The sequence below is a fragment of the Psammomys obesus genome, unplaced genomic scaffold, assembly GCF_907164565.1.
Source record: "Psammomys obesus unplaced genomic scaffold, mPsaObe1.curated_primary_1811, whole genome shotgun sequence".
Lineage (NCBI taxonomy): Eukaryota > Metazoa > Chordata > Mammalia > Rodentia > Muridae > Psammomys > Psammomys obesus.
In genome coordinates, this window is record NW_026596046.1 from 20,577,309 (window position 1) to 20,604,823 (window position 27,515).

Consider the following 27,515-nt stretch of genomic DNA (forward strand, 5'->3'; position numbering starts at 1 on the left):
TGCTGAGTTGCAAGTTCTCAGCCTGACATTGCAGCCTTCCTTGTGAATGTCCATTCTCCATGAAGATATACTTTTGAACTTAAATAGAAAACTTCATTTCTTGTAGTGACCATTTGCATGCTTCTCTGGGTGTTCCAAGCCATGGTGCCTGTTAGCCATTCTCTTCCTTCTCCGTTTTGGCCTATACTAGAAGAAATACTGAGTATCTGTCGAAGGTTTTGTGGAACTGCACTTGGGTCTGCTTGGGGCTATGGGCACTTGTGTACCAGTTTGCAAGTTCCAAGCCTCTGGGGATATAGCAGGCCAGAGAGCCCGATCCCCTTTCTGCTTTTGTTGGAGGGGACTTGGAATGGATCATTGCCTCTGCTGCCATATGGGAAAGAGAGCTTATTCTCGAAAGAGAGCTGAGAGGCAATTGGTGCTGCCACATTGTAACATATTTGTGACATCCTGTAGGCCTCTCACTCAAGAGGAAATGGCCCAGAGACGTGAGCGTGCAAGACAGAGGCACGCAGAGAAGCTTGCAGCGGCACAGGGACAAGCGCCCCAGGCTTCTACCCAGGATGGAGGCGCCCTTGAAACAAGTCCCCAGAGAGATGAGCCAAGAGGTGCATCATTCCTAAATAGGCTTTGGTGTGAAGTATTTGATACATTTTTGCTTAACTTTGTACATTGTCCCTTTTATTTTAACTTTTGTCATAGCTTTTATCCATATTGCTTCTATTCTTGGACCAAATATTCATATTCATTGTTTCTTCTCTATGTACAAACAGTTCATGGCACTGAATATCTTTTTGTGTATGGCAGGTGATGAACCTGATATGACAAGTGTAAGCCCTCAACCTGTGCCCCAGGAAGAAAGCAGCCAAGAGGCCTTCATTGCATTTGCTCGTGTGTTCAGCGGCATAGCTCGAAGAGGAAAGAAAATTTTTGTCTTGGGACCCAAGTACAGCCCTGTTGATTTTTTACAACGGGTAAGAGTTAGGACTAAAATGCAAGGGCATTATTTTGAAGGGTCTGGCAACTTTGAGACTGGCTTGTGTTGTGGCGGCGAATGGGCAAAAGACACCCCAACTCCTGTGTCACCTATTGCCTTGCCTTGGTAACATTTTGCACAGATAAGTGGCTCCTTCAGCAGCATTTAGGAACCATGTAAGTGAGTGAACAGCTTTTCAGGCATTTTTTTGCATATCCAGCAAGGTGAGAGTCACTTTGGGCTGGAGGGAAGAAGTAGATGTTGGTGATATTTTGGAGCCAAGGCATTGGTCGATCTTTAAGAAGTTACAGAGCCAAAACCTTAGTGACTCAAGCTATAGGAAGCAAGCAGGTGATATGCGCCACTTACATTGCCTACAATCTGTTCAGGGCGGTCTGAGAGCAGATAGAGAGCCTGCATGGAGAAATGCCTGAGCCAGGGCCAAAAGAGTCTGCAGGCCAGAGTCATCCAGGAACATAAGACACAGACATTGGGATTAAACATGCGATGAGAAAGACACCAGAGGGCCAGGCAGGACCATCAGGAAGCAAGTCAACAGTGAATGACATAACCTCTCAGGCACATAAGCACCTGGCCTCATGGGAAGAGCTTTGCTGTAGGTAACCAGGAGAGTGCAGTTAGATGCAGGCAGAAGGAGGGAGCAGCTGAAGAAAGCTTGTCCTCAGTTTCTACTGTTAGCAATCTGTTCTCTTCGGTGCTGCATGATGATTAGGCAGGACTTGCTAGGCTGCGGGACAGAGCACTGGTTATTGTATGTAGACCTGTACTTTGTGGGAACGTTAAAGAGTTACAACTGTCACATCTTGCTGGACCTTAGTAAATAGCTGTTTGCTTGCCATGGGGTGTCACATACCGTGAGCGCCCCTCTTCACCTTCTGTGTAGCTTCAGGTTGGAATCGGTTGCTCATGTGTCCGACATCCAAGCAGGGTGTCAGCGGCAGAAAGGATGTGGAGTCAGAGCCACAGGAAGCCTCTTTTAATGTACTTTTTGAAAAGGCTATGTGAATACTTAAGACCTACCGTGGAAGTTAGCCCTGCTCAGAACCTTCCTATCTCCTTTGTGTTGTTTTTCTGTTGCTGGGTGTTCCAGATTATAACATAACCAACAAATTAAAAGAGTGCAGGTTATCTCTAAGACTTGGGGGCTGGGGCTGACTTAGCTGAATGTCCTTGGGATTTTACCCTGATGTCGTCAGGGTGTTGATAAGCTGTTCTCTGCTGAATCAAGTAGGGAAGAGTGTTCTTGAGAGAGAGAGCACATGCGTACGTGCACTTATGTATTACTAGGGATTGAACCCAGGGCCTTGTGTGTGGCAGGCACTGAGCTATTGCAACAAGCTTTTTTGAGACAGGGTCTCACTAAGTTACATAGGATACCCTTGAACTCATCCTGTAGCCTAGGCAGGCCTTGAGTGTGTGATCCTTTTGTCTCAGCCTTCCAAGTACTGGATTATAGGCCTGTGCCATCAAGTGTTGTGTGTTCCTTGTTTTGTTTTTTAATATTTTAAATGTATTCTCTGCTCATATATTACATCCTGATCGCAGTTTCCTCTCCCTCTTCTCCTCAAAACCCTTCCCCACTCCTCTTCATTTCTCTAGAAAAGGTCAGGCCTCCCAGGGATATCAGCCAAGCATGACATATCAAGTTAGAGTAGGACTAGGCACTTCCCTTCCTCCCTTCCTGTTAAGGCTGGATGAGGCAACCCTGTAGGAGGAAAAAAGGTCCCGCAGGCAGACAGAAGAGTCAGAGACAGTCCCTGCTCCCACTATTAGGAGTCCCACAAGCAGACCAAGCTACACAACTGTAACATATAGAGGGCCCAGGTCAGTCCCATGTAGACTCCCTGGTTGTCAGTTGTCTCTGTGAGCCCAGGTTAGTTGATTCTGTGGGTTTTCTTCTGCTGGTTTTGACCCCACTGCCTCTTCAAATCCCTCCTCCCCCATCTTCCGCAGGTTCTCCGAGTTCTACCTACTGTTGGCTGTGAGTCTCTGCATCTGCTCTCGGCAGTTGCCGAATGAAGCCTCTTTGATGATGATTGGGCTAGGTACCAGTCTAGGACTATATCAGAATATCATTAGAAATAACTTCGTTGATTTTTGTTTTGGGGTTTTTTTTGTTTTTTGTTTTTTTGGTTTTTTTTGGTTTTTATTTTTATTTTTATTTTTTATTTATTTTTTATTTTTTGGTTTTTTGGTGTTTTTTTTGTTTGTTTGTTTGTTTTGGGTTTTTTTGGTGTTTTTTTTTTTTTTTTTTTTTTTTTTTTTTTTTTTTTTTTTTTTTTTTTCTGGTTGTTTTGTATTCTAGGTTGCTGGCCTATACAGCCTCTGGGTCCTGGCCATCCAAACAGTGTCGGTAGTGGGCTCCCTGTCTGGACAGTCATTGATTGGCCACTCCCACATTTTCTGCACCTCCTTTACCCCAGTACATCTTGAAGGCAGGACAAATTGTGTGTAGGTCGAAGGTTTTGAGGCTGGGTTGGATGTCCCAATATGTTCCTAGAAGTTTTGCTTGGTTACAAGAGATGACGGTTCAGGCTCTGTACCCCTGCTGACTAGGGGACATAGCTAGGTTCACCCTATCAAGTCCTGAGTTTTCATTGTACTGGGTTTCTAGGTCGTCCCTGAGATGCCCCCAAATTCTGTTGTCTCTCCCACTACTCTCCCTCCATCCTCTGCCAATCTGAACCCTCATGTTCCTGTCCCCACCTGCTCCCAGTCCATCCTTGTTACATAGCTTCTCTGGGTCTGTGGATTATAACGTGGATATCATTTACTGTACGGCTAATATCCTCTTAGAAGTGAGTGCATATCATGTTTGTCTTTCTGTGTCTGGGTTGCCTCACTCAGGGTGATTTTTTTTTCTCGTTCCATCCACTGTGTAAATCTACTATGCTTTCTTTGTTCTTAATAGTTAAATAGTATTTCATTATGTAAATGTACCACAGTTTCTCTGTCAGTTCTTCAGCTGAGGCCCTCTAAGTTGTTTCCAGTTTCCGGCTATTACTAATAAAGCTGCTGTGAGCACAGTGAGCAAGTGTCCTTGTGGTAGGATGAACTGTCCTTTAGGTATATGCCCAGGAGTGGTATAGCTAGGTCTTGAGGTAAATCAATTCCCAACTTTCTGAGAAAGCACCAAATGAATTTCCAAAGTGGCTGTACAAGTGTGCACTCCCACCAGCAACAAAAAAGTATTCCCCTTGCTTCATATCCTCTCCAGCATGAGTTGTCGCTTGTCTTTTTGATCTTACTTCCTTGATGGCTAAGGATGTTGAACATTTCTCTTAAGTTCTTCTCAGCCATCAGAGATTCCTCTGTTGAGAATTCTTTGTTGAGAATTCTCTGTACCTCATTTTTTTTAATTGGATTGTTTGTTTTGTTGCTGTCTAGTTTCTTAGGTTCTTTATATATTTTGGATATTAACCGTCTGTCAGATGTGGAGTCAGTGAAAATCTTTTTCCAGGCTGCCATTTTGTTCTGTTGACAGTGTTCTTTGCCTTACAGAAGCTTTTCAGTTTCATGAGGTCCCATTTATTAATTATTGATCTTATTGCCTATGATAATGGTGTTCTGTTTAGGAAGTTATCTCCTGTGCCAGTGTGTCCAAGGCTATTCACTACTTTTTCTGTTGTCAGGTTCAGTGTATCTGGCTTTAGGTTGAGGAAGATCTTTGCTCTACATGGACTGGAGTTTTGTAAAACATGATAGATTAGAATCTGCATTCTTAAGCAACACTAATAAAAACTGGATTGTATTGGCATAGAAACAGACTGACTGATCAATAGAATTGAATTAAAGATCCAGAAATAAAGTCATACACTTACAAAAAAAAAAAAATCTGCATTCTTTTACATGCTGACCTCAGCACCGTTTGTTGAAGATGCTTTCTTTTTCCTAGTGTATAATTTTGGCTTCTTTGTCAAAAGTCAGGTGTTCATAGGTGTGTGGGTTTACACCTGGGTCTTTGATTTGATTCCATTGATCACCATGTCTGTTTTTATGCCAATGCCATGCAGTTTTTATTAATATTGTTCTGTAATACAGCTTGAGATTAGGGATGATAACACCTCCAGAAGTTCTTTTATTGTACAAAATTGTTTTAGCTATCCTGTTTTTGTTTTGTTTTTTGATATGAAGTTAAGTATTGTTCCTTTAGGTCTGTAAAGAATTGTATTGGTATTTTGATGGGAATTGCATTGAATCTGTAGATTACTTTTGGTAAGATAGTCATTTTTACTACGTTAATCCTATTGATTCATGAGCATGAGAGATCTTTCCATCTTCTGTTATCTTCTCTGATTTCATTCTTCAAGGACTTGAAAGGTTTGTTTGTTTGTTTGTTTGTTTTTTCATGCAGGTTTTTCACTTGCTTGGTTAGATTTACATCAATATTTTATATTAATTTTGGCTATTATGAAGGGTCTTGTTTTCCTGATTTCTTTCTCAGTCCATTTGTTTTTTTGTATATAGGAGGGCTGCTGTTTTTTGTTTGTTTGTTTGAGTTAATCATGTGTCAAGCCAGTTTGCTGAAGGTGTTTATCAGCTATAGGAGTTTCCTGGTGGAATTTTTGAGGTGCTTATGTATGATATCATATCATCTGTGAATATGATACTTTGACTTTTTCCTTTCCAATTTTTATCCCCTTGGTCTCCCTTAGTTGTCTTAATTGCTCTTGCTAGAACTTCAAGTACTATAATGAATAGATATGGAGAAAATGGACAGCCTTGTCTTGTCCCTGGTTTTAGTGGAATTGCTTTGAGTTTCTCTCCATTTAACTTGACGTTGATTATTGGCTTCCTGTATATTACGTTTATTATTTTTAGGTATGGGCCTTTTATCCCTCGTCTCTTCAAGACCTTTTTCATGAGATGTTGGATTTTGTCAAGGCTTTTTCAGTATCTGATGAGATGATCAGGTGTTATTTTTCTTTTGGTTTATATGGTGGATTACATTGACAGATTTTCGTATGTTAAACCATCCTTGGCATCTTTAGGATGAAGCTTACTTGATCATAGTGGATGATCTTTTTGATGTGTTCTTGGATTTTGCTTTCTAGTATTTTATTGAGTATTTTTGCATTGATGTTCATGAGGGAAATTGGTATGAAATTCTCCTTTTGGTTGAGTCTTTGTATGGTTTAAGTTTTAAGAGAGTGACTGTGGCCTTGTAGAATGAGTTTGACAATGTTCCATTTGTTTCTATTTTGTGGAATAGTTTGAGGAGTATTGGTATTAGTTTTCTTTGAAAGTCTGGTAGAATTCTGTGCTAAAACCGCCCTACTCTGGCCTTTGTTGTTGTTGTTGGGAGACTGTTAATAATTGTTTCTACTTTCTTGAGTGTTGTAGATCTATTCAAATTGTTTATCTAATTTTGGTTTAACTTTGGTAAGTAGTATCTATCAAAAAATTGTCCATTTCTCTTAGGTTTTCCAAATTTGTGGAATACAGGTTTGTTTGTTTTTTTTTTTTTCCTTCTCCAGCATTCCCTCGGTTTGTTTTCTTTATTGCTTCTGTTTCCAGTTTCATGTCTTGAACAGTTTTATTCATTTCTTTCACCTCTTTCTTTGTACTTTCCTGGATTTCTTTAAAGGATTTATTTATTTCCTCTTTAAAGGCCTCTATCATCTTCATAAGATTGATTTTTAAGGTCATTTTCTTGTACTTCAGCTGTGTTGTAATAGCCAGGGATTGCTGTTGTAGGATAGCTGGGCTTTGGTGGTACCTTATTGTCCTGGCTGTTGTTGATTATGTTTTTACACTGGCTTCTGGGTACTTGGGTTTGGGGTTATTATAGGTTTAGGTGCTGATTTCTGAGTTTGTCTTTGTTGGATGGATGCCCCCCCCCCTTTGGTTTCTGTTTTCTCTTTGGTTTTCTGGACTAAGTGGCCTGTGGTTCTAGTGACCAGCAAGTCTTTGGGTCCAGTAGGGTATCTCTGCCTAAGTTTTGGCAGCCTATGTGACCTCAGGGTTTGTGGGAACTCTTGTGGCCTCTTGGGTTCCTGGTACTGGCTTGCCCTGGGGTTCTGGCTTGGCCTCTGGTAGGGCAGGGCCTTATGCCAGAGTTATGGGCCTGGAGTTCCTAGTATCGTGTGGTGTCCACTAGAGCAGGGGCAGGAGGGGCGTCTATTGGAGTTATTAGTTCCAGCATGGGTTCCAGTAGAACCCCAGTCTTCTGGGGTTCCTTGTACAAATGTGTCCTCTGGTCTTCTGCTGGAATGATGGGCTGGGATATGGAGCTGAGGGGATGCAGTGCTTTTGGGGACCGCTCAGGAGGGTCTAAGGAGTGTTTGTTAGATGGTGGTGGGCAGTATCTTACCTTATCTTACTATATACCACTGCGGCTTGCGGGCCAACATACTATGTTCCTTATATTTTAGATTTCCTTCAAGGTTGTCTTTAGAGCTGCTCTGGAGAGTTGTGGCTGTAAAGAACGTGCGCATTGCAATGTATTGTGTAAATAAGCCAAGCTTTCCTGAGGTTCCCAAGTCTCTCTTCTGAGGCTTCATGAGTTTCCTTGTTTTGCTCCTTTTCTGTCAATCACTTTGTGCTTTTGATACCAGTTGTCTTGACATCATATGTTGGATTCAAGACTTTTTTTTTTTCTATCTTAGTACTAGCTTTGGGCCTATGGGCACGAAAAACACATTGGTAGATTGAAATACTTCCTGGGTACTTGGATATGGAGAATATGTTTCTGAAAACCTATGAAACTCACACCTCGAATCATTCATGACAGTTTCTCCTTAAGAATGAGTAAATAAATTATGGGTGGGGGGGGGCTTATAAGTCCACTGTACTTGTATGCACTTTTCTGCATGTGTGCTCTCTCTTCTCATCATTGTTCCTAATATTTCAACATATGTTCCCTTTCGGATTAACAATGTGGCATATATATACTTAGCAGATGCTCGGCTTTCTCATGGCATTTTTATCAGTTATCTTCATGTGTTTCAAGGCACCAGCACAGTTCTTGTTGAATGCTTTCAGAACTTTATCAGAAGATTCCAGTAATTTTATATAATAATGGTAATATTGTTGAAATAGAAGCATGGCATAGGCAAGAGAACTAGTGCATGACATATTGCTCGTACATACTAGCAAGGGACTCTGGACCAGCAGAAGGGGAGCTACCAGGTCACAGAAGAATTCCTTAGCCTCAGAGCTTATAGGTGGGGATTTAGACACATTTTAAATATTTGAGAGGTTTTAGTATTTCAGAATTTACTCATCATCAAATGTGACTTCTTTGTATCCTAACTCATTGAAACTAATATTTCAGTTTCCTGCATTTTAGGAAGGGGCTAAAAGTCACTGCACAGTGTCTTGCTGCTAGCTAGAAACTTGTGGGCCCTGTAATACCTCACATGCTTCCTCACTTGGTTTCCACCATTTTTCTCTGGCAGGTTCCCCTAGGCTTCTCAGCTCCACTAGAGGACCTCCCTCCTGTTCCCCACATGGCATGCTGTACTCTGGAGAACCTGTACCTTCTGATGGGAAGGGAGCTGGAAGATCTGGAAGAAGTGCCCCCGGGAAACGTGCTGGGTAGGGTATTGCTGGCTACTCTACTCCATGCAGCCTTGAAGCTGTCCAGCGTATCACGGAGTGTTAAGTGACATCTAAAGAGAATAACCTGTCTTTTCATAGTTCATTTTTTTCCGCGAGTCTTTAACTTAGATAATTGAATCACCAGTGTGTGAGTCAGTAATTTGGAGATCTAGTTCAAACTTGTTCATGCTGCTTAAGTAAACTATGACGCTCTCTCCTAAGTGGGGGTTCCATTTGTTTGGAAGCTAAAAAGAGAATTCTTCCTCATATAAAAGCAGTGCAGATGACTAAACACTTCTGCATCTACAGGCTTAGTTTAATTTTTGGAAGCTTTTTTTATGTGAAGGTCTGTTTAAACTTTCTTTTTCCCCCCCATCCTCACCCCAAATATTTCTTACTACTGAGAATTACTTCTCTTATAGTAATTGATTGGTATTACTTTTTCTGTAAATGTTTTTTCTTGCTTTATTCTGCTTTGAGGCACTCAGTGCTACTCCTGAGGCTACTCCTGAGCCAGAACATAAAATGCTGTGTCCCATCATGCACATGGATTCTGAATTATACTGTCCTTGTCAGCTGGAGAGCTGTTCATTCGGTGACTACTTAGATGAGAAATACTCATTAAATCAAGAATAGTCTCGAATAGTTACTGGTTTGCCTGAATTCTGTGGGCTGTAATCTAAGAAATTTGCCAAAACATTTTGTCATGCTCCTGCTGAGATGGATTTTTTTTAATCCATTAAAAAAATTTATTTGACATGGAATTAGTAGAATTCCTGGATTCTCCCTATTTCCTGTTTTGTTTCTACTTCTTTGGAAAATGGCACTGGACTTTTGATCTTGCTGACAATTGTTGTAGCTTTGTGAGTGATCAAAGCCAACTTCATCAGAACTTAGAAAGAATGGGAAAACCCTGCCTCTGCTCCTAAGCCCTCCTTGGGATTACTGTGGCTTAGACCCTCTTGGGTTCTTAAATGGCCCTATAACCTAGAGGAGCTCAACATGCGACGTCCAGGGAAGGAAGACGCTCTGTGGTGTGGACAACATAGGTGGCCTACTTGAAGGTGCCTCTGCCTGCGGCTCAGTATGTTGTCTTCTTCAATAGAAGTGTTTCAAACATTAAAGGCAGTGTTTTAAGTGATAGGAGCGTGGCAGGTAGTGGTTTCTAGTTTTCTTCTGGCTTTCTAGGTACTGTCCAAGGTTGTGGTTAAGTGTTAGTAGAAGGGCTGAAATAATTTCTTTTCATCTGTCCTTCAAGGCAGCCATGGTTCTGCCCCTGCTGTAGGGAGACCTATCATGAGGACAAACTTCTCATTTCTTGTTGTGGAAAATAGATATATACCTCCTCTTATTTCCTAAAAATTGTGGAATCGTGGTAGAAGGTGGGCAAAAATGACTAAGCATTGTTTGTCATTTGCCTATTTAAGAATATGCCAAAGGGGAACATCCCTTTGAGACAACGTAGATGGAGTGGGAAGAGCCAGATGAATTTCCTATATCCCTTAGGACTGTATTTAGCTACTTAGATCTCAATCCATACCTCTTGACTATTTGATTCCGGGCCATTGGTGAGACAGATCATGGAGGCAGGAGCATGTGGTATGAAGTTATGACAGCCAGAAAGCAGAGCAGATTGCCTCATACCATGGTGGATGGTAAAAGCCGAGACAGGAAAGGTAAGGTCTAACTCCAGGATCACTACCCTAGGGGCCTGTCTCCAACCAGAACCCACCTTAGGATTCTATTTCCCAGTAGTCACACTGTTGACTGGGTCAGAACCCACATGATCTGTCTCTGGAAACACAGCTTGGGGTATGCTTCATTAAACCTCCAATGCATTTCTCAAGTCAGTTAAGTAGATAAATCATCCCAGCCTCTTAGCAAGGTTTGGAGGTAAAAGGGCCTTCTTGGGTGACCTCTGTATGTGGTCTTGTTTCTTTGATTTTTGTCATATGCCCCAGTAACTACAAGGGAGGCCCAGGATTGAATATACAGTATTTGGGCTATGAATTTTTTTCGTAATTAATTAATTAGCTTTACATCCTGATCATAGACCCTCTCTCCTCTCTTTCTTTTCCCATCCTCCCTCCCTCTTCCCCTTATCCCCTCTCCCCTACTCCTCAGATAAAGGGAGCCCTCCCAACTCACACCTGTACATTAAGACACGTCAAGACTTAGTGCATCTTCTTCCCCTGTGGCTTAGTGTGGCAGCAGAGCAAGTGATTGAAAGGCACACAGTGGAGTCTGTGTCAGAGACAGTTCCCTCTCCCCTTTCTAGGGGACCCACACGATGGCCAAGCTACCTGTCGGCTATGTATGTGTAAGGGCCTAGGTCATGTTCATGCATGGTATTTAGTTGATGCATCAGTCTCTTCAAGCCCCTCTGGGCCCACCGTTAGTTGGCTCTGTTGGTCTTCTTGTGGAGCTTCTGTCCCATCAGGGTCCTTATATATTCTTCCCCCAAGATTCTCTGCACTCCACCCAGTGTTTGGCTGTGAGTGTCAGCACCTGTGGAGCCTCACAGGAGGACAGCTCTCCTAGGCTCCTGTCTGCAAGCATAGCAGAATGTCGTTAATAGTGTCAGGTTGGCTGTCTCCCATGGGGTGGGTCTCAGGTTGTTCAAGGCATTGGTTGGACATTCCCTCATTCTGTGCTCTATATTTATCCCAGCGCATCATGTAGGCAAGGTAAATTTTGGGTTGAAGTTTTTGTGGGTGGGTTGGTGTTTCCCTCCCTCCACTGGGAGTCCAGTCTAGTTAGAGGGTGTTTTTCAGAGGTCAGATTTACACTGCCAGAAAAGGCATCCCCACCCCTCGTCTCTTGCAGAGCGATGCCTGGGCCACCTTTATTAAAATTATGTTTCTTCACATTAGCAAGCAAGATCATCCCTCAAAAGGATTTTAAGTGTTAACACGGAAGGAGTTAGAGCCAGGCTAGCCACTTTGATTTACCCTCTAAATTGAGACAGACAGTAATTGTTTCCAAATCTAATTGAGCTCCCTGTATAACTAGCAAGAACAAAGACACCAAGATTTTGTCCAGAGTTCCCCACCAAGTAGTTATATTGGCTTCTAGCCAGGCATGCACCCTTGTTGGACCTAAGGATTTACAAATGATTTGAACTAGCTGCCTTACTTGCTAACATACTGACAAGTCTGTGTCTTGTGGTAGGAAGAACAGCTGCACTTGTTTTCCAAGATTGTTATCTGTGAATTCCCATGAATTCATTTATTAAACTTAATCATTTAGCCAAAACGTGAAGGACAGAACATTAACTAGCAATATACAGAGTACATTTTGTTTTTCTAACCATAAAATACTAATAAAATATAAAATACCTACAAAATTGAATTTGATGTTCCTGTTGTATTGCAGCAGGATGTTATCACAAGTCAAAATGCAATCTTTAAAATTCTTCATGTTTATATTATGAAAGCCTTTTTTTCTTTCTTTGGGTTTTTTGAGACAAGGTTTCACTGTGTAGCCCTGGCTCTCCTGGAACTTACTCTGTACACCAGGCTAGCCTTGAACCCCTGGAGATATGCTTGTCTTTGCCCTTTTTACCTGGATTCTGACAATCCATGGTTGGAAAAGAACAATACTGTATCCAGGTTCCTTCAAAGCCTCTAATGTCTCAGGCCTGTGGTTCTTAAAGATAAACCTTATTTCAGTAATTAGGCCATTTGCCCTCCCAGTTTTCATTAGAAGGAGCAGTAACTGTTTTGACATGGTCAGTTGGGCCTGATGACCCATTCGAATGATTCCATCAGGACACCATGAACTGATTTGCAGTTTCAGAACCTAGAATAGCCTTTTCAGGCAAATTCTACTTGTTCATTGATTTAAAGCCATACAGCATATGTTAGCAGTCACAAGGAAGTTCCCAAGCCAAGGTGTTTAATAAAAGCAGCTGTTCAGAGCTAAGAAGGGTAGAGGAGGCTTGCGTGCTTTCATCTTAGGAGGTAGATAGAACAGGAGGCTAGCTGGTAGCTAGTGAAGGGTTGCTAGGGTACGTTGAGTAAAACCATCTGTGTCCACACAGTTTTTCATTGTTTACGGTTTGAAATGAAAAATTAGGCTAGCTGAATTGGGTTGAATAATCTGCATGTTGCAGTCATCCATGGCTGCATCATAAACCTAAAAGCCTACTGGCTTAAAATAAAGGTGGCTTTTTAAAGCAATCTGTAGTTTGCACGTTTGGTGTGAGTGGTATGTACATTCCACAGGTGTGTGCTGAGGGAGCTCAAAGCCTGAAGGCTAGAGTTGTAGGAAAAGCCTCTTAGTCCAAGTGCTGGAGGCTTATGCCATCTCTTGGCTGTGGCCGTGGTGGGTAACCAGGCTTTGCAGGTAAGTGGTTTGTTATACTTTGAATATGAATTATCCCCTCAACAGGCTCGTTTGTTGGGTCTTTTCTCCTGTTAGTAGTGTCATTTGGGAATTGGTAGAGACTTTCAGAGATAGGTCAGTCTGGAGACTGTGGGTCACCAACTGTGTCTTTAAAGGGTATTAATCTCACTCTGCCATCTTTCCCCTTTCCTCTATACCATGAGGTGAGCACCCTCCCCTTCTCTGTGCTCCCACGGTCACATTCTGCTTCAGCATGGACCTAGAATCAGTGGAGCCAGCACTTGGTGAAATGCAGTCTGTAGAATTGTGCTAAAATATTTCATTCCTCTCCTTAAATTCTTACATGAACGTGTCCCAGCATCCAGCTTGGGAACTCTGTCACCCTTAGGACATGGCCTTAGGACATGAAGCCTTCCAGCTTCATCCTGTTTGTTTGACATGAGCTGTTGCCCATATTCTATGAAGGAGATATCTATCTATCTATCTATCTATCTATCTATCTATCTATCTATTTTGAGTGTGTTTTTTTTTTTTTAACCTCACTTTTAATGAAGGGCCTGTTAGGATTTGTGGACAGTTTTTAAAGCCACTACAGTGCTGTTCACAGATAATTTCCTGTTTCCTTTTGCATTTTTTATAGACTTATCTATACACACCACAAATTAAGATAGAGATATTCATGGTGATCAGGGAAGGCTGATGAGCTCTTTTTTACTTTGTTCCCTTAGAGAAAAAGTTATACCTATTTAATAAGAAAATGGTGGCAAATGATATGGCCGATGGCCATCTGCTTTTCATCAGAAACCATGTAGCGGTGAGTTCATTCATTGCAGACAAAAATTGTTCTGTTGGAAGAGGAAATGAAAACATTATATAGCATTCTTGGACAATCAGTATTAGGTAGTAGGATTCTACAGCAAAGTTCTTTTATTGGAACACTTGCAAATGCAGATTTCACATTTGAACTCAGCTGTAACTCACTTCAGAACTTGTATGTGCTGATAAGTATGGAATAAATTTTCTAGTCTGGAAATAGTTGATTTCAAGTTTAAAGTCATTTAATTTCAACCTGATGTTTGTATAGTTGGTATAGATGGGGCCAAAGAGACCTAAATGTGGCAAGCACACAATAGTCTTTTGTTCAGTTCCCCTACTGAAAATATCTCTAAAAATAAATGCTACAGGCTTGTACTAAAATGTGAGGGGAAATTGAATTAGAATTCCAAATCCTTGGCCTTTTCATATACTCTTGTAGATCTCTTCCATATGGTTGAGCCTTTAAAAGTTCAGGGACACATTCTGAGAGGAAACATGATATTCTTCTCTTTACAACATAAGGAAAATAATAAATATTAATTAGCCTTTTTCTGAGCAGATTTAGTTCTGCCAAGGTTGGTTGCTGGGCCAGTAGGCAGTCAGTATGTGTTGGATGGAGTGTGTGTGTCTGTCTGTCTGTGTGTGTGTGTGTCTGTCTGTGTGTCTGTGGGGTTGGATGGGGGATGTATTCTCTTCCTGTGAAGTAACCTAGAAACAAGAATGGTTGGAAGGATTTTACCAGTAGTTTTGACTTGATTTATTTCAAAGGAAATCCCAGCAGTATGTGGTTGTAGTCCTTAAGTCTTGGTGATACTTTTATAATATTTTCAGTTTATTTCTTGAGAAAATTTTATGTATATTATTATCAGAATTTCTGATTGGTCATTATTTAGTGAACAAAAATTAACAGCGTTAGCAGTTTTTTACATTTAATAGCTTAACCTGATTTTCATAATTTTCCATTTACAGATGATGATTTACAAATTTCCCTTTTACATAATGTTTATATCGTATTTCTTTATGTCTTCATACTGCTGTAAAGGGTGACAAGTGACAGTGGGTATAGCCCTGTTCCTAGCTTTAATGGTGATGCCCCTACTGATCCAGCCTCAGTGACTCTTATTTATCAGGCTGGGAAGGATATTGATGAATCCTCCAACTATGAAGGCAGAGTAGCGGAGGCTTCCTGTTGTAACTAATGTCATGTATTATGTTTAATTTTCTGTGTATTAAATTGCCTTTCCAGTCTTAGAGAAAATACCATGTTAGCTTTAACGTTAGTGTTTTATCCAGATTTTTATCATATAATGAGGACGACAGACTAGTGTTTCCCTAAGTATCATGAAAATACCACTTGGGAAACTTCTGTCTTCTTCCCCTGCCAGAACTGCGCCTTCTGGCTGGTGGCCAATAACTATGTCCAGGCATTTATGTTTAAATAGTTTGAAACCAAATGACAGTACAATTGACTTCATCAGTTGTACTAGCTGTATTTCCAGTACTCTGTAGCCATGTTGTATGAGTGAAGCTTGTGGGTGTGTATATAATGTGAGGATTGTCTGTGGCAAGTGTGAAGCCCTCTGACCTTGTAAAGCCAGCTGTGCCTGGTGCATAATGTGTCTGTCTGTTTGAATTTGGGGTGCTGTGTATTCTCAGACCTGATTCTGCTTGTGTCTTCTTAGCTGACTTCTTGATTGTAAAACTGTCTTTAAAATTTTAATGTTATATATGGTTAAGATGTGATAATTAACCATATATAATATTTAAAAAAGCGTTCTTAACTGGAGATGTAGTTCAGTAATAGACTGCTTGCAAGGCCCTTAGGCTAAAGAAAGCCCAATGCCATCATACATTAAAAATAATTTAAAACAGCACAAGCTATCCATAGGTAAACTTGAAAATTCAGGTAACCTAAGCAAAAGTCACCTCTTGATGTGTGTGGAGCAGATATCAGCATCAGGTAGACATGTGAAACAAATAAAGTTACATTGCTTTTCCTTCATGTTCTGGGAAACAGTTCAACTGTCATAAGGCTTTTCTGATTCCCAAAATTTATAATATTGATTTCCATGAGACCACCTGTCCCTGGCTGCTTATCAAGTTTGTGATAAAGTGATGGTGTCAGCCCATTGAGGTACCACCTGGATTATTTTCCTGGTCTAACAGTGCTCGTGCTGTCGTAGATAATAGGACTGGTTGTCTGGGTCATAGAGACCTGTTAACATTGGCTATGACAAATACAGTAACAAATAATGTGTACCCAGGCTCACGGTGTGCTAGACAGTACTAAAGAACTCCTCAGTGGCTGTCTCATTTACTCCTCTCCAGTGAGAGAGGACTAATTACATACAGGGGATTGAAGCTAACAACTCCCCGATCTGCAATGAGATGGTGTGCATTGTAAAAGCTGGTGTGTTTAGTTGCTGTTTTTGTCCGTGGCTGTTTAACTTTTTGTTTCCTTATCATTTAGATTTTCCCCCTTTGCTCCCAGTTAGTCTTACTGATTGATCATTTTTGACATTACATTTTTCCATCTGCTTTTAAAGAATATGTCTTCATATGAATTTGATCATTTTTATTAAATCTTCCTGCAAATCAGATTGTATTCTTTCTTTCATTCTTCTTTTTTCTTGTTGTTTTTGTTTTGTTTTTTATAGGACTTATTTCATTTAAAGCATGTATGGCCTGAATCTTAATATGACTTTGGCTAAATGCTTTTAATTTTACATGTAGCTTTCTTTTTCTGTTGAGACAGGGTTTCACTCTGTGGCTCTGTCAACCAGGCTGGCCTTAAACTCACAGAAATCTGCCTGCCTCTGCCTCTCAAGTGCTGGTATTAAAGCGTTTGTAAAATGGTTATTAATATGAATATAAGTATAAAATTAGTACCAGTGGCAGTTTATCTTTAGCCAGCTATTTATCCAAATAACAACACAGGGAGACTATGATTTATTTAATTAGCCTTGGGCAGAATGCTGAGTAATTATTAGTCCATCCTAAACCACAGAGCTGGTCTAGCATCCTCCCAGCCAAAATCCCCATCATGTTTGCATATTTTTAATCCTCACCTGGCTCCAGGTCCCTTCTCCTGATGCTTCTTGGACCTCTCCTCCTGGCTCAGTCCTCTACTTCCTCCCTCTTTCTCCTCCCCTTGCTGGACCTGGATGTCCCCACCTTATTCTCCCTAGAGTTCAGTATCGGCTGGTCAGCATTTTTATTAGCAAGGTCAGCATTTATTAGAACAAATGGTGGGCATGTTTACTCCAACTTGAGACAGGAGATACTTAGAATAAACATAACAAAGCCATGTCTGGACTGAAACCTGAGAGTGAGATAGGGAAAGCAGCATTTGACTAGTACAAGGGTAAACTATATAGAGTGCACAGTAACTTGCCAACAGCAGTAGGCACCGCGCCTAGTCTGATTTTATTACTTTGTATGTGTGCCCTAATTCAGCACTTGCAGCCAGTGGACTACACTTGCAGGTGGCTCTGGGGCATGCTCAGTCCCTTCAGCCCTGGAAACCACTGAGCAGGTTCTAGGAAGAGGGCATCTCTGTCACCTCACCTTTGTTGTTGTATATTTGATACAGTGCTTGTCATGTAGGCTAAGTTGTGCCTCTTTGTTCTCATATTCATTGACTGAAGTGCGTGACTATGAGCATGTATCTTTTGAAAAGTTAGTGACACTGCTTCCTAATCTAAAAATTGAGAACAAAAGAGCATTTGAGTAGGACCCTTGCTCCATCTCCAAAAAGTATATATATATATTCTTTTTTATTCCTTTTTTTTTTTTTTTTTTTTGAGAGTATCACTATATGTTGGCCTGGCTGGCCTAAAACTTATGATCCTCCTACCTTAACCTCTCACTGCTGGGATTACAGGTGTGTACACTTCCACACCCAGCTTCTTTTACTCTTTCTTAAGGAAGCCTGTAGAGCAGAGAGCAGATTGTGAGGGAAGATAAAGTATTTGGAGTTGTTGGTTAAAGAAGCAAAGCAGGTTAATGAGTCAAAGTTGAGTCAATGAGAAAGGGGTTAGGCAAGGGGAAAGATGAAAGATTATGTAAAATATTTAAATGATCAGTGATAGAAAGTGTATTAATCTCAACATTGCTGAAGATAGAAGCATCTTGTGAGGAAGGAAGGAAGGAGGGAGGGAATAACATTTTGAAACATAGTAAATGGAAGTAAATGGAAAGAGAAATAATGGTGAGCTCTCGCCAGCAGATCATTACTCTGTGCTTAAGTTGGATCAACACTAGGCTCCTACAAGAAGCTGAGGTGTGAAACCTAGAAAGCATCGCACAGACGTGGAGTATAAGGTTGGCCTGAGCATAGTGCCAGTCCGTCCCTAGACAACTGGAAGCTTCTAGAAGTGAAGTGCCAATGACACTTTCAGTGATGGAGGCAGAACAACCCCTTGAAGACTAGGCTTCTTGCACTGGCTTCAGCTGCAGCTGTAATTTTGGCTCACGTGTGATTTGGATTTAGTAGTTAGGGAAGTGAGTAGTTGCACTTAGAACATGAGCACAGTGACAAGTAGACTTCAAGCTGTTCTCTTCCAAAGATTTGGTAGAAGCATGATTGTGAGGTCGATAACTAATAGTTGACATAATGGCTGGGCCAAGACTGACCAGGCTAGGGAAGCCAGAGCCTGGAAGGTAGCTAAATTAACAAGACAACAGGTCAAGTGTCAGCTGTGAGGAAGCAGAGGGTGGGCAGCAATGGACCAAACAAAAGTCAAGCTCAGGAGGTAGGTGGTGAGATAGTTGTTCTTGGTTCTTCTTATAGCTCGTTTCAAAATGGGGAAATAATTTTGGCATTTGTAAATGGCTTGTAAATATTGATGAGATACCATGGATGGTTCATACCCTATAGTCTTTTGATAAAAACAGAATTTTCTTTTAAAAGGTTCATATGCATAAATTGATGCATTCATTTGGAGTACAATTTGACATTTTCGTAAGGATTTTAAAGATAAGTTTTACTGAAAGGTATAAATTTGTTAAGTTTTTGTTGTTGAGGTGTTTTGTTGGTTTTTAAATGTTTCTTGAGGAAATGGTATTTCTTTATGGCCCTGAGGCTAGTTTATAGAAAGACTATTGAGTAATCACAGTAAGAATGAGTTTTGAGTAGTGTCAGTTTTTATGAATATTTTATTTTACACAGCTTAATCTTTCAAAAAAAAAATAGTGTGTGGCTGAGAGAAACTCAATGTTAGATGAAAAAGCATGTTTCAAATATGATCTAAAACATGACTATGTATGATAGACAATTAAATATGAAGTAACGCAGAAATGCATTTAAAATCATAGTAGAGTGTTCTTTTATAATCATCACAAGGGCAAAAATATTAAAATCTGGTAACACCTCGTGTTCTGTTTGTGGAAGTGTTGATATGCTTTGAAGGATGCATGATCCCAGATGCTGCAGTTTTAACTTGAGAAGCTTTGCAGACTCTTAAACAAGGAGCACACACAAGGATGTTAATAGTGTTCATGTTCATGAGAGAAGAGCAAATTACATGCTCAGATGCAGATTATATTGTTATGAAATGAAGTGTTATATATGAGTGAAAATGAATGATACTGTATTAACAGTGTCGGACAGTCTAACAAGTACAGTGAACTGAAAACAAGCAGATTGAAGAATCGCATGTAAAGGTTAAGCGCATGTAAGCACTGCACATTGCTTAGAAACAGATTCGTCCCTAGTTGTTGTTGGTGGTTTGTTTTTTTTTTTAAATAGTCAGCAAGTTTCAGGTAATTACTTAGAGAGATGGACCTGACAGGGCTGCTGGTAATGCTCCATTTCTTTGGGCAACAGGGTTATGTCATTTGTTTTGTTTTTCTTCTTACCTCTCATATATGGGTTGTTTCTTATGTGCATGCATATGTGTATATGCACATCACACATACGTTCATAGGTAATAGTATTAACGGGTTTTCTTTACCTTGCGGATTCTGGCCTGTACAATCAAGTCTGTGGTTTGGAAATGGGATGTTCTGGGTTAAAATTCCAGTTCAACTGCTCTGGCTAGAGTGGTTTAGTAGCCAGTCTAGTAACCTGGCAGGTGCTTAACTGATCCTTCGCTTTGTCATCTGTAAGATGAAAATCTAGAAAGGCTTCTGGAAGGTTCGGTAGAATATACAACCTCATCTTGTTTCAAAATTATCAAAAGGCAGCATGTTAATGAAGTCTCATGATCATTACCATTTATTTTTATTTTTTAAGATTTATTTATTTTATGTATATGAGTGCTCTATCTGCATGTACACCTGTGTGACAGAAGAGGGCATCAGATCCCAGTATACATGGTTGGGAGCATCCATGTGGTTGCCGGGAATTGAACAAAGGACCTCTAGAAAAGCAGGCAGTACCATTTATTTGTATAGGAAATATTATTATTGGTAAGTAAGCCTCCAAAAATCACACCTGAAAAACAAAAATTGCAAAGGAAGCACTTAAGTGTAAAGATTAAAAGACTTACAGTTCAGAAAACATGTCATTTAATTTGTCTATTTAAAGACTTCAAGTGGGTCATTCACAAACATTTCAGGACAAGTACCCCACTCTAAGTCAGAAAGATGTTCTCCAGCCATGCTGAGAAGAAAACAGGTGCGCTTGCTGATGCTGCCGTTCTCAGACGCTCCTTCTCGTGCCTGGTTATTCCTGGTTACAAAGACCCTGAGCCTCTGGGAGTGTCTTCCAGAGAAAGCGTGAGATTGCAGCAAGAACTCCCTTCCTTGAGAAACAAAACATAAGGAACTTTCAGCTCCTGGAAGGAGCATTGGTGTCAGAGCCCACCCCAGGCTTGGGCTGGAGCTTAATTATGGAAGCAGGGCTGTGGGAGATGTTGGGGGCAGTGCTGTGGCTGGGCAGGTTGGAGGAGGCAGGGAACCGTGTGTCCGAGCTTACACACAGGCTGGAAGAGGAAGCTCCTGTTGTCCTGGAGCAGTGGTCCTCAGCTTTCCTCAGGCTGAGGCCTTTGATACAGTTCCTCATGTGGTGACCCCAAACATAACATTGTTTTCATTGCTACTTCATAACTGTGATTTGCTATTGTTAGGAATTATAATGTAAATATCTGTGTTTTTGGAAGATCTTAGGCTACCCCATGACAGGGTTGTTCAACCCCCAAAGGGGTTGTGACCCACAGGTTGAGAACCAGTGCTCCAGAGTTGTCTGAGCAGCCACATACCTGTTCTGCATACTGTAGTCTAAGTGGGGACAGATTTAGAATAAAGTTTAATTGTTTTTGTTTATGTAATGTTGTTAACTATATAAGCCAGCATGTACTTATAAAATGACATTCTGAAGAGAAATCTTCATAAACACAAAGACCACAAATTTCAGTACGATTTCTCAAAAGGAAATCTATTGAATCATGTTTGTAAGCTGACAAGTAGCACAGGAAATCAGTATCTGTACTTCCAGGATTATATTAAGAGCAGTAGGCGTTGAAAGCACACAGTTAGTTCTTCTTTAGAATAAAACATACTGTGTTCTTTTAAAAAGTAAGTTCCCCTTTCCCAGTTTGGGGGGGTGGGCGGTTTCAGTCAGTTCATCCTTGCCTAGTAAAGGCAATCTCTTTTGTAGGTGAGCACCAAGATTGGGGACTAATGACAGACTCCTTTGGGACTAGGCTTTGTAAGTCTCAATGCCTAATTGCTCTGTATATTCCATGTGTATTATTGAGTGGATGAGATAACTGATAAGATACTGAGCTTAGGCGGGAGGAAACATGAGCAGCCAGAAGCCACTTAGTGCCCATCATCTGCTTTTTTAAAGTTTATAGTGACCTTAGGCACATAAAGAACAGAGAAAGGATACAGAGTTAGCTCCCTATTATAAAGATACTAGAACTGGGCTGAGAGCTGCCTTGCTGTACCAGTATGAGGACCAGGGTCAGATACCCAGAAGCCACAGAGAAGCCAGTTGGGCATGGCAGTCTACCTGTAGTCCCAGCACTTGGGAGGTACAGGTGGGATCCCCAAAGCAAGCTGGCTAGCTACACTAGATTGCTTTAGTAAATAGAGAGTGATTTCTGATAGCTATACACCTATACACATACATGTCTTCCCACACACATTGGAGCACATACATGCACACACATAAAAATAAATACTAGATATTGTTGGTAAGGGCAAGGTCCTTTCTTGATGTGAACATTTCTTGTTGAAGAATCTTGAGGTACTTATATAGCGCTGTTTTTCTTTTTTCTTTTCTTTCATTGAGCCAGGGTATCAGCCAAAGCTGACTTCAGACTTGCTATGTAGCTGAAAGTAGTTTTGAACTCATTTTCCTGTCTCCCCCTCTCAAGTGCTGAGATTACAGACATCCATGATTGTGCCTGGCCAGTGGTGTTTTAATAAAATAAGATTATGTAATCCCCAGAGCCATGGTGAGATAATCAGGAATTCTCCAATTGGATACTAAAACTAATGCTTCTTCCTCCCCTGGTGTCTGGGCTGAGAGAGGCAAGCTTGTTGAGCAGAGAAATTGTGAATCTCTCTGGTTCTTTCCTCTTTCGTAGTGTCAACAGAAGAATGTGGTCTTGAGCTTTGGAAGCCTCCTGTTGTCCTAGAAGCCTTGGGGAGCACCGTTCGAGTTTTCTAAACAGAGTCCTCCCAGATTAAGCAAAGCTCAGGGCTCACAGTCTGGAGTGCTAGTCTGCCCATGGTGATTATTTTATGCTATCTCCTCAAAGGGCTGTAAAGGTTAATGTGTTTTTCTTTCTTAAGTTCCCTAGCTGTCTAGCATGCATTTGGGAGTTGTATTCTTTCTTGCATTGTTCTTCTGACATTTTATGCAGTATAACTCACATGCTTGTTTCCACTCTTCCAGAGTGTGAACAAGATAACCTATAAACTTGGTGAGACTGATGATTTTCCAGATGCATGGTACGTCTGAGTCATCCTCCTGTTTCCTTCCCCTCTGTTTTACTACCATGTTCATTATTAGTAAATTTTCAGATTTGCTTGTGTTGGACCTTTGGCTCATTTTCCCACTCTACTGGTGCTGCTGTTGGGTTGAATTTTCCATTCTGGTGTGTTTTGCCAGTCTTTGATTTTGATTATTTTATTGTCTCCGTTAGGTTTCTGTGCTGTGAAAGAAGGCCACTTGCAACTTGAGGAGGAAAGAGGTTATTTGGCCTACATATCCTGACCAGTCAGTTTATCACTGAGGGAAGCAAGACAGGAATTCAAGCAGAGCAGGAACCTGGAGGCAGTAGCTGAGGCAGAGTTGATGGAGGAGTGCTGCTCACTGCCTTGTTCCCCATGGCTTGCTCAGCCTGCTTTCTTAGAACACCTGGGACCACCAGCCTGGATGTGAACTGGGCCCTCCTACATCAATCATTAATCAAAACAATACTCCATAGACACGCCTAAAGGCCAGTCTGATGGAGGCAGTTTCTCAATTAAGGTTCTTCTCAAATAACCCTAGGTTCTGTCAGGCTGATGAGAAATTAACCAGGACATCAGTGATTCATTTTTCTTTAAGGTTTACTTTATATCTTTATGTGTATGTGTGGGTGCTCTCAAAATCCAGATAAGGATGTTAGAGTCCTTGGAGCTACAGTTATAGGTGGTTACGAACTGCCATGATGGGAACTGTAAGCCATGCTCTGGAAGAGCAAAAAGTGCCATTAACCATCTAGCCATCTCCTTAGCCTGCATGAATTTACTTTTGAATCTGATTTTTCTCAGCTGGATGTCATTTGGGGGCTATATTCTTATGTTTATTCTTGTCTGTGAGCTTAAACTCCTTTTTGTCTTTCTAGTTCATGAAATGTTTATGTTAAGGCATTTTATTTTGTTCACAGAACAGGGTCATGATCACATTCTTCTTTGAGAAGTCTCATACAAGTTTCTAGAAGTGATTCCTGCACGTGTTATCAGCATAATGCAATCCTTAGACTTTTATATATGCATAAGCACATTAATATACAGATGTGTATATATAGTAAATAATAATTCTGTGAGTGAAATTATAATTTGATTTGGTAAGATTCAGAGTCTTTACAATATTGAATCATTTCTAGTGACAGAACAAAGGTATACAACTTAAACCCCTGCCTGTGGTATTCTGGTCTCCTAATTTTATTATTTCCAGGTGAGTAATTGTAAACAGGTAACTTTGACCTAGTGTTAATCCCTTTGGGGAAAGAAGGCTTTCCCATTTTCGTACAAGGCCCTTTTTTGTAGCTTCTTGGTGAGCTGTCTCTACTTGAGCCACTGGGCAGCAGCTTAAGCTCCTTTCAGGGGGCTTCCCTGAGATGTGATTGCTTCCCTGTCTTGCTGCAGGTTGTTTGTGAAGCCCAGGGCCTCTTATTTTTAGCTTCTAGAGAGGCCACCTGCTATGTTAGTGGCATGAATTAATTCTTAAGCATCTGGTGGCCTTTAATTTAGTTCTGTTTTTTGGAGTCTGGTATTTGCATGAGACCTTTTCCCGTGTTGACACAGCCTTTCCTTAATCCATACCTTTCTGTAGACTTGAGATTTGGGGTGGAGAGACTTCGAGGAAGGTAGAAAGGCTATAAACCATCTTTTGTGTGTGCAGGGGTAATGCATGCATGAGTGTGGGTCTGGGTGCCAGGACTTTGGGTATCCTCCTCTTTCACTCTCTGCCCTTAGGCCTTTGACACTGAGTCTCTCACTGAAACTGGAGTTGGACTGGTGGCCAGCAAGCCTCAGCAATCGTCTCCACCCCACACAGTACTAGGTTGCAGGTACATATGCCACTATGACCAGCATGTATGTGGATTCTGAGGATTTGAACTCAGATCCCTACGTTTGTGTCTACCTGCTGAGCCTTCTCTCAGTCTTAGACCAGTCTTGGTATTTAGTCACTTATTTTTTTCTAAGTCATCTTTTCCATGTTAAATTCTGAATTCTTTGTGGCGTACTTTTCTAACCTAGTATTTGCTCATACATTCATTTTAGGCTCATTATACTGTCTGGTCCTATACTACCCACTAGAGTAGTTTTTTTTTTTTTTTTTTTTTTTTTTTCGCTGTGTGCCTAGTCTTCCAAAGTCTTTGTAGGTCATTCCTATTTCTGACCCCACCTCAGCAGCCAATTGGTAACTAGGTGCTGATAGGAGAAACAGCACTGCTTACCCAAGCTGTGGGCCCTTCAGCAAGCTAAACTTGGTCAGGTGACCAGACTGAGGACATCCATACAAAATAATGTGGAGCCAGGCAATTGTTAAGAACTCTCCATTTCTCGTAGTTTGGGTTCTCCGGGAACTATCCTCTCCTTCCCCACAGTTTGGGCTGTCCTCTTATCGTTTAGTTGCTCTGCTGTTTTCGGTACCTTTTTGCCCTCTCCTGTGTGTGTGGACTGTTTTAACGTCACTGTCACACAGCCAGAGGCATTTGGCAGACAGGAATCGCTGTCTCTGGAGCTTTAAGAGGGCAGTCCGTATCCTGATTAGGTACATAAAGACCAGCTGCCTGTGGCTCTGCCTCCAGAGAGATCCAAAAGAGCTGTCCCAGACTTGAGCAAATCAGAATTCCTGATGCTTCTCCAAAAGCCCCAACAATGGTCTCATTACAGTGACCCTGATGGGGACCAATGTTGAGAGCCAAATAACCTTGTGCTCTCAGACCGCTGATGGTTACTGGCACTAGTGGAGACCAATAAGGCACAGCTTCACTTAGATGAACACAAGGGGGCAGCCTTCTCCAGATTTTCATCAAATCAGAAGCAAGAACAAAGAACTTGGCAGGAGTCTGTGCTGTGCGGGATTCTCACCAGAAGTGTGGTCCATGTTTGCAAGTACACTGAGCTGTTGCCAAGGGCAGTAAGTGCTGATGGAGTCAGGCTTTGCCAGCCTGCAGTTCTGTGAGCACACTCGGTGTCCTTTCTACCAACATGTCCCTCACCTAACAGAGGAGTGTGTAGAAAACAGACATTTTATTACTAGAGGCATAGATGCCAATCAAAAAATAAAATAAAATTTTAAAAAGAGAAAAGAAATGACTGTGTCCATGTAGAAAAGCGGAGACTGGTGTAGCTTGCTGTCTGAATCTGAAGGATGATTTCAAAGCAGTCACTTAAGTCTTTTTGTGCCATTGCCTCCACCCCATTCCTGAAGGAATGGTTTCAGTGGTCTATTTTCTTCCTCTGGCTGTTTCTAATTGGAAAAAGCTTTATGAAAATGCATGCTGCTTAGGAGGCAGAACCTAACATCTTGCTAGTGCGCAGTCTCTCCTGCGACTGGAAGCGCATTGTTACTGGCTTTGTTCTGTGCTTTCCAGATGACTGTGGTAGTATGTGTAGTCCAGTCAATATTGCACTGAGGACCACATTTCAGAGGATTGAGGTCTGTTGACTCAAGTGCAGAGTAGAGGTCAAAATTGTTCTCCTTCTCTGCTATGTCTAAATCCACTTCATTGTTTGACTCTGTAATAGCTGGAAGAAATCAGGTATGCTTTGAAAATCAAAGGTAAATTCTCTATCACCTAGGGCTAGGCTGTGATGGAAGCAGAAATAGTTTCTTTTAGGTCTCCACAGAAGCAGCGATTAGTTGGTTTATTGCACGATAGTTTTCCTTCAAAGCCACAAGGCTTCAATTTTTAAAAAAATAACTACTAACTTTTCACTTCCTAGCGATTTATGTAATTGGTTCATGTTTACGTGGTTTTTGTTAGGTGATATTAGAAGTGTACTTCAGAGCGGTCTCAACCATGTCCAACCAGTGTGGTTAGTACTTCATGTTGAGTGTTCAGTGAGCCACTGTTGTTTTGTTTTCTTAAGCTTCACAATAAACCGAGTGATGCATTTATTCTCATTCACAAAAGAAAAAAAAATGAGACAACAGGTTTTGCTTTCCCAACAAATTACACTATTTTGTCCATCCTTTATTAGCTACCTACAGAATATAATGCTGGACAGCTAGGCTAGATATGTGTTGGTATGTGTTGCTTACATGTGTGTTTTATATACACTATACACACACACGTGCACAATCTGACTAGGTGCAAAATGTTCCAATACTGTTCTCCACCTTAAACATCTTTGTTTGCAAAGATATAACTTGGATGTCCTCAGATATTTCAAAATTACTCTTTACAGAAATTGTGTTTTCTAACTTTAAGCTTGATATTTTAAAGTCACATTTGTGTATAATTTTGATACATCTCCAGGTTTGTTTTTGGGTGACAGTCTGGAAATGCAACCTTTACACTAAACAGGACTATAACTGGCATGAAGTGTGTTAACTTTACTCCATAATATAAAAGTGTCTTTTAGTGCAAACAAGCATCCAGGTATAATGGCCCACACCTGCCGTCCCAGCACATAGGCCTGCCACGTGTTTTACTCCAGCCTGGTCTGTGTAGTAAGCTGCAGGCCGGCCAGGCCAACATCAACGGGACCCTATCTCAAAAACAAAACAAAAGGTAAAAGGTGGCTGTAGCAAGCAGAAATAAAGCGAAGCTGCAGATGTGGAATTCTAGATTATGTAAAAATTATTCTGTGACCCACAGAATTGTTGCCAAATTAAAACTCTGACATGTAGCAAATTCATATAGCTCTGCTCTTTCCATGTATGTAGACATTTTGTGTATCCTGGGTTCCATTTTCTTCCGTGTGCTTTGTTGATTTTTAGATTCTGAAATCAGGGTGTAGGAATGTGTAGAGAAAGCTGAGCATTTGAACCCACTCATTCATCGATGTTTTTAAAAACCCCAAGGCCTCATCATGATGTCTTGTTTAAGAGTACCTGTTTCGTGCCTGTGGTCCCGGAGAGGTTATTAATAGTTTCCTTTTCACTCTTAAAAATCCTGCCCTGGATGATGAATTT

The 27,515-nt window shown here is 41.0% G+C and overlaps 1 protein-coding gene across 3 annotated transcripts in view; it reads left to right on the top strand.

Moving 5' to 3' along the window:
* The window catches only part of Efl1 (elongation factor like GTPase 1), a 123,053-nt gene that overhangs the window by 41,068 nt on the left and 54,470 nt on the right, over positions 1-27,515 (top strand). For 2 of the 3 annotated variants that reach the window (XM_055623377.1, XM_055623380.1), the window contains 3 exons: positions 457-635; positions 808-974; positions 8,398-8,536. In XM_055623377.1, coding sequence (XP_055479352.1) covers positions 457-635; positions 808-974; positions 8,398-8,536 — 485 coding nt within the window. The remainder of the gene's footprint in view (positions 1-456; positions 636-807; positions 975-8,397; positions 8,537-27,515) is intronic. The other variant, XM_055623378.1, reaches the window with a different exon arrangement.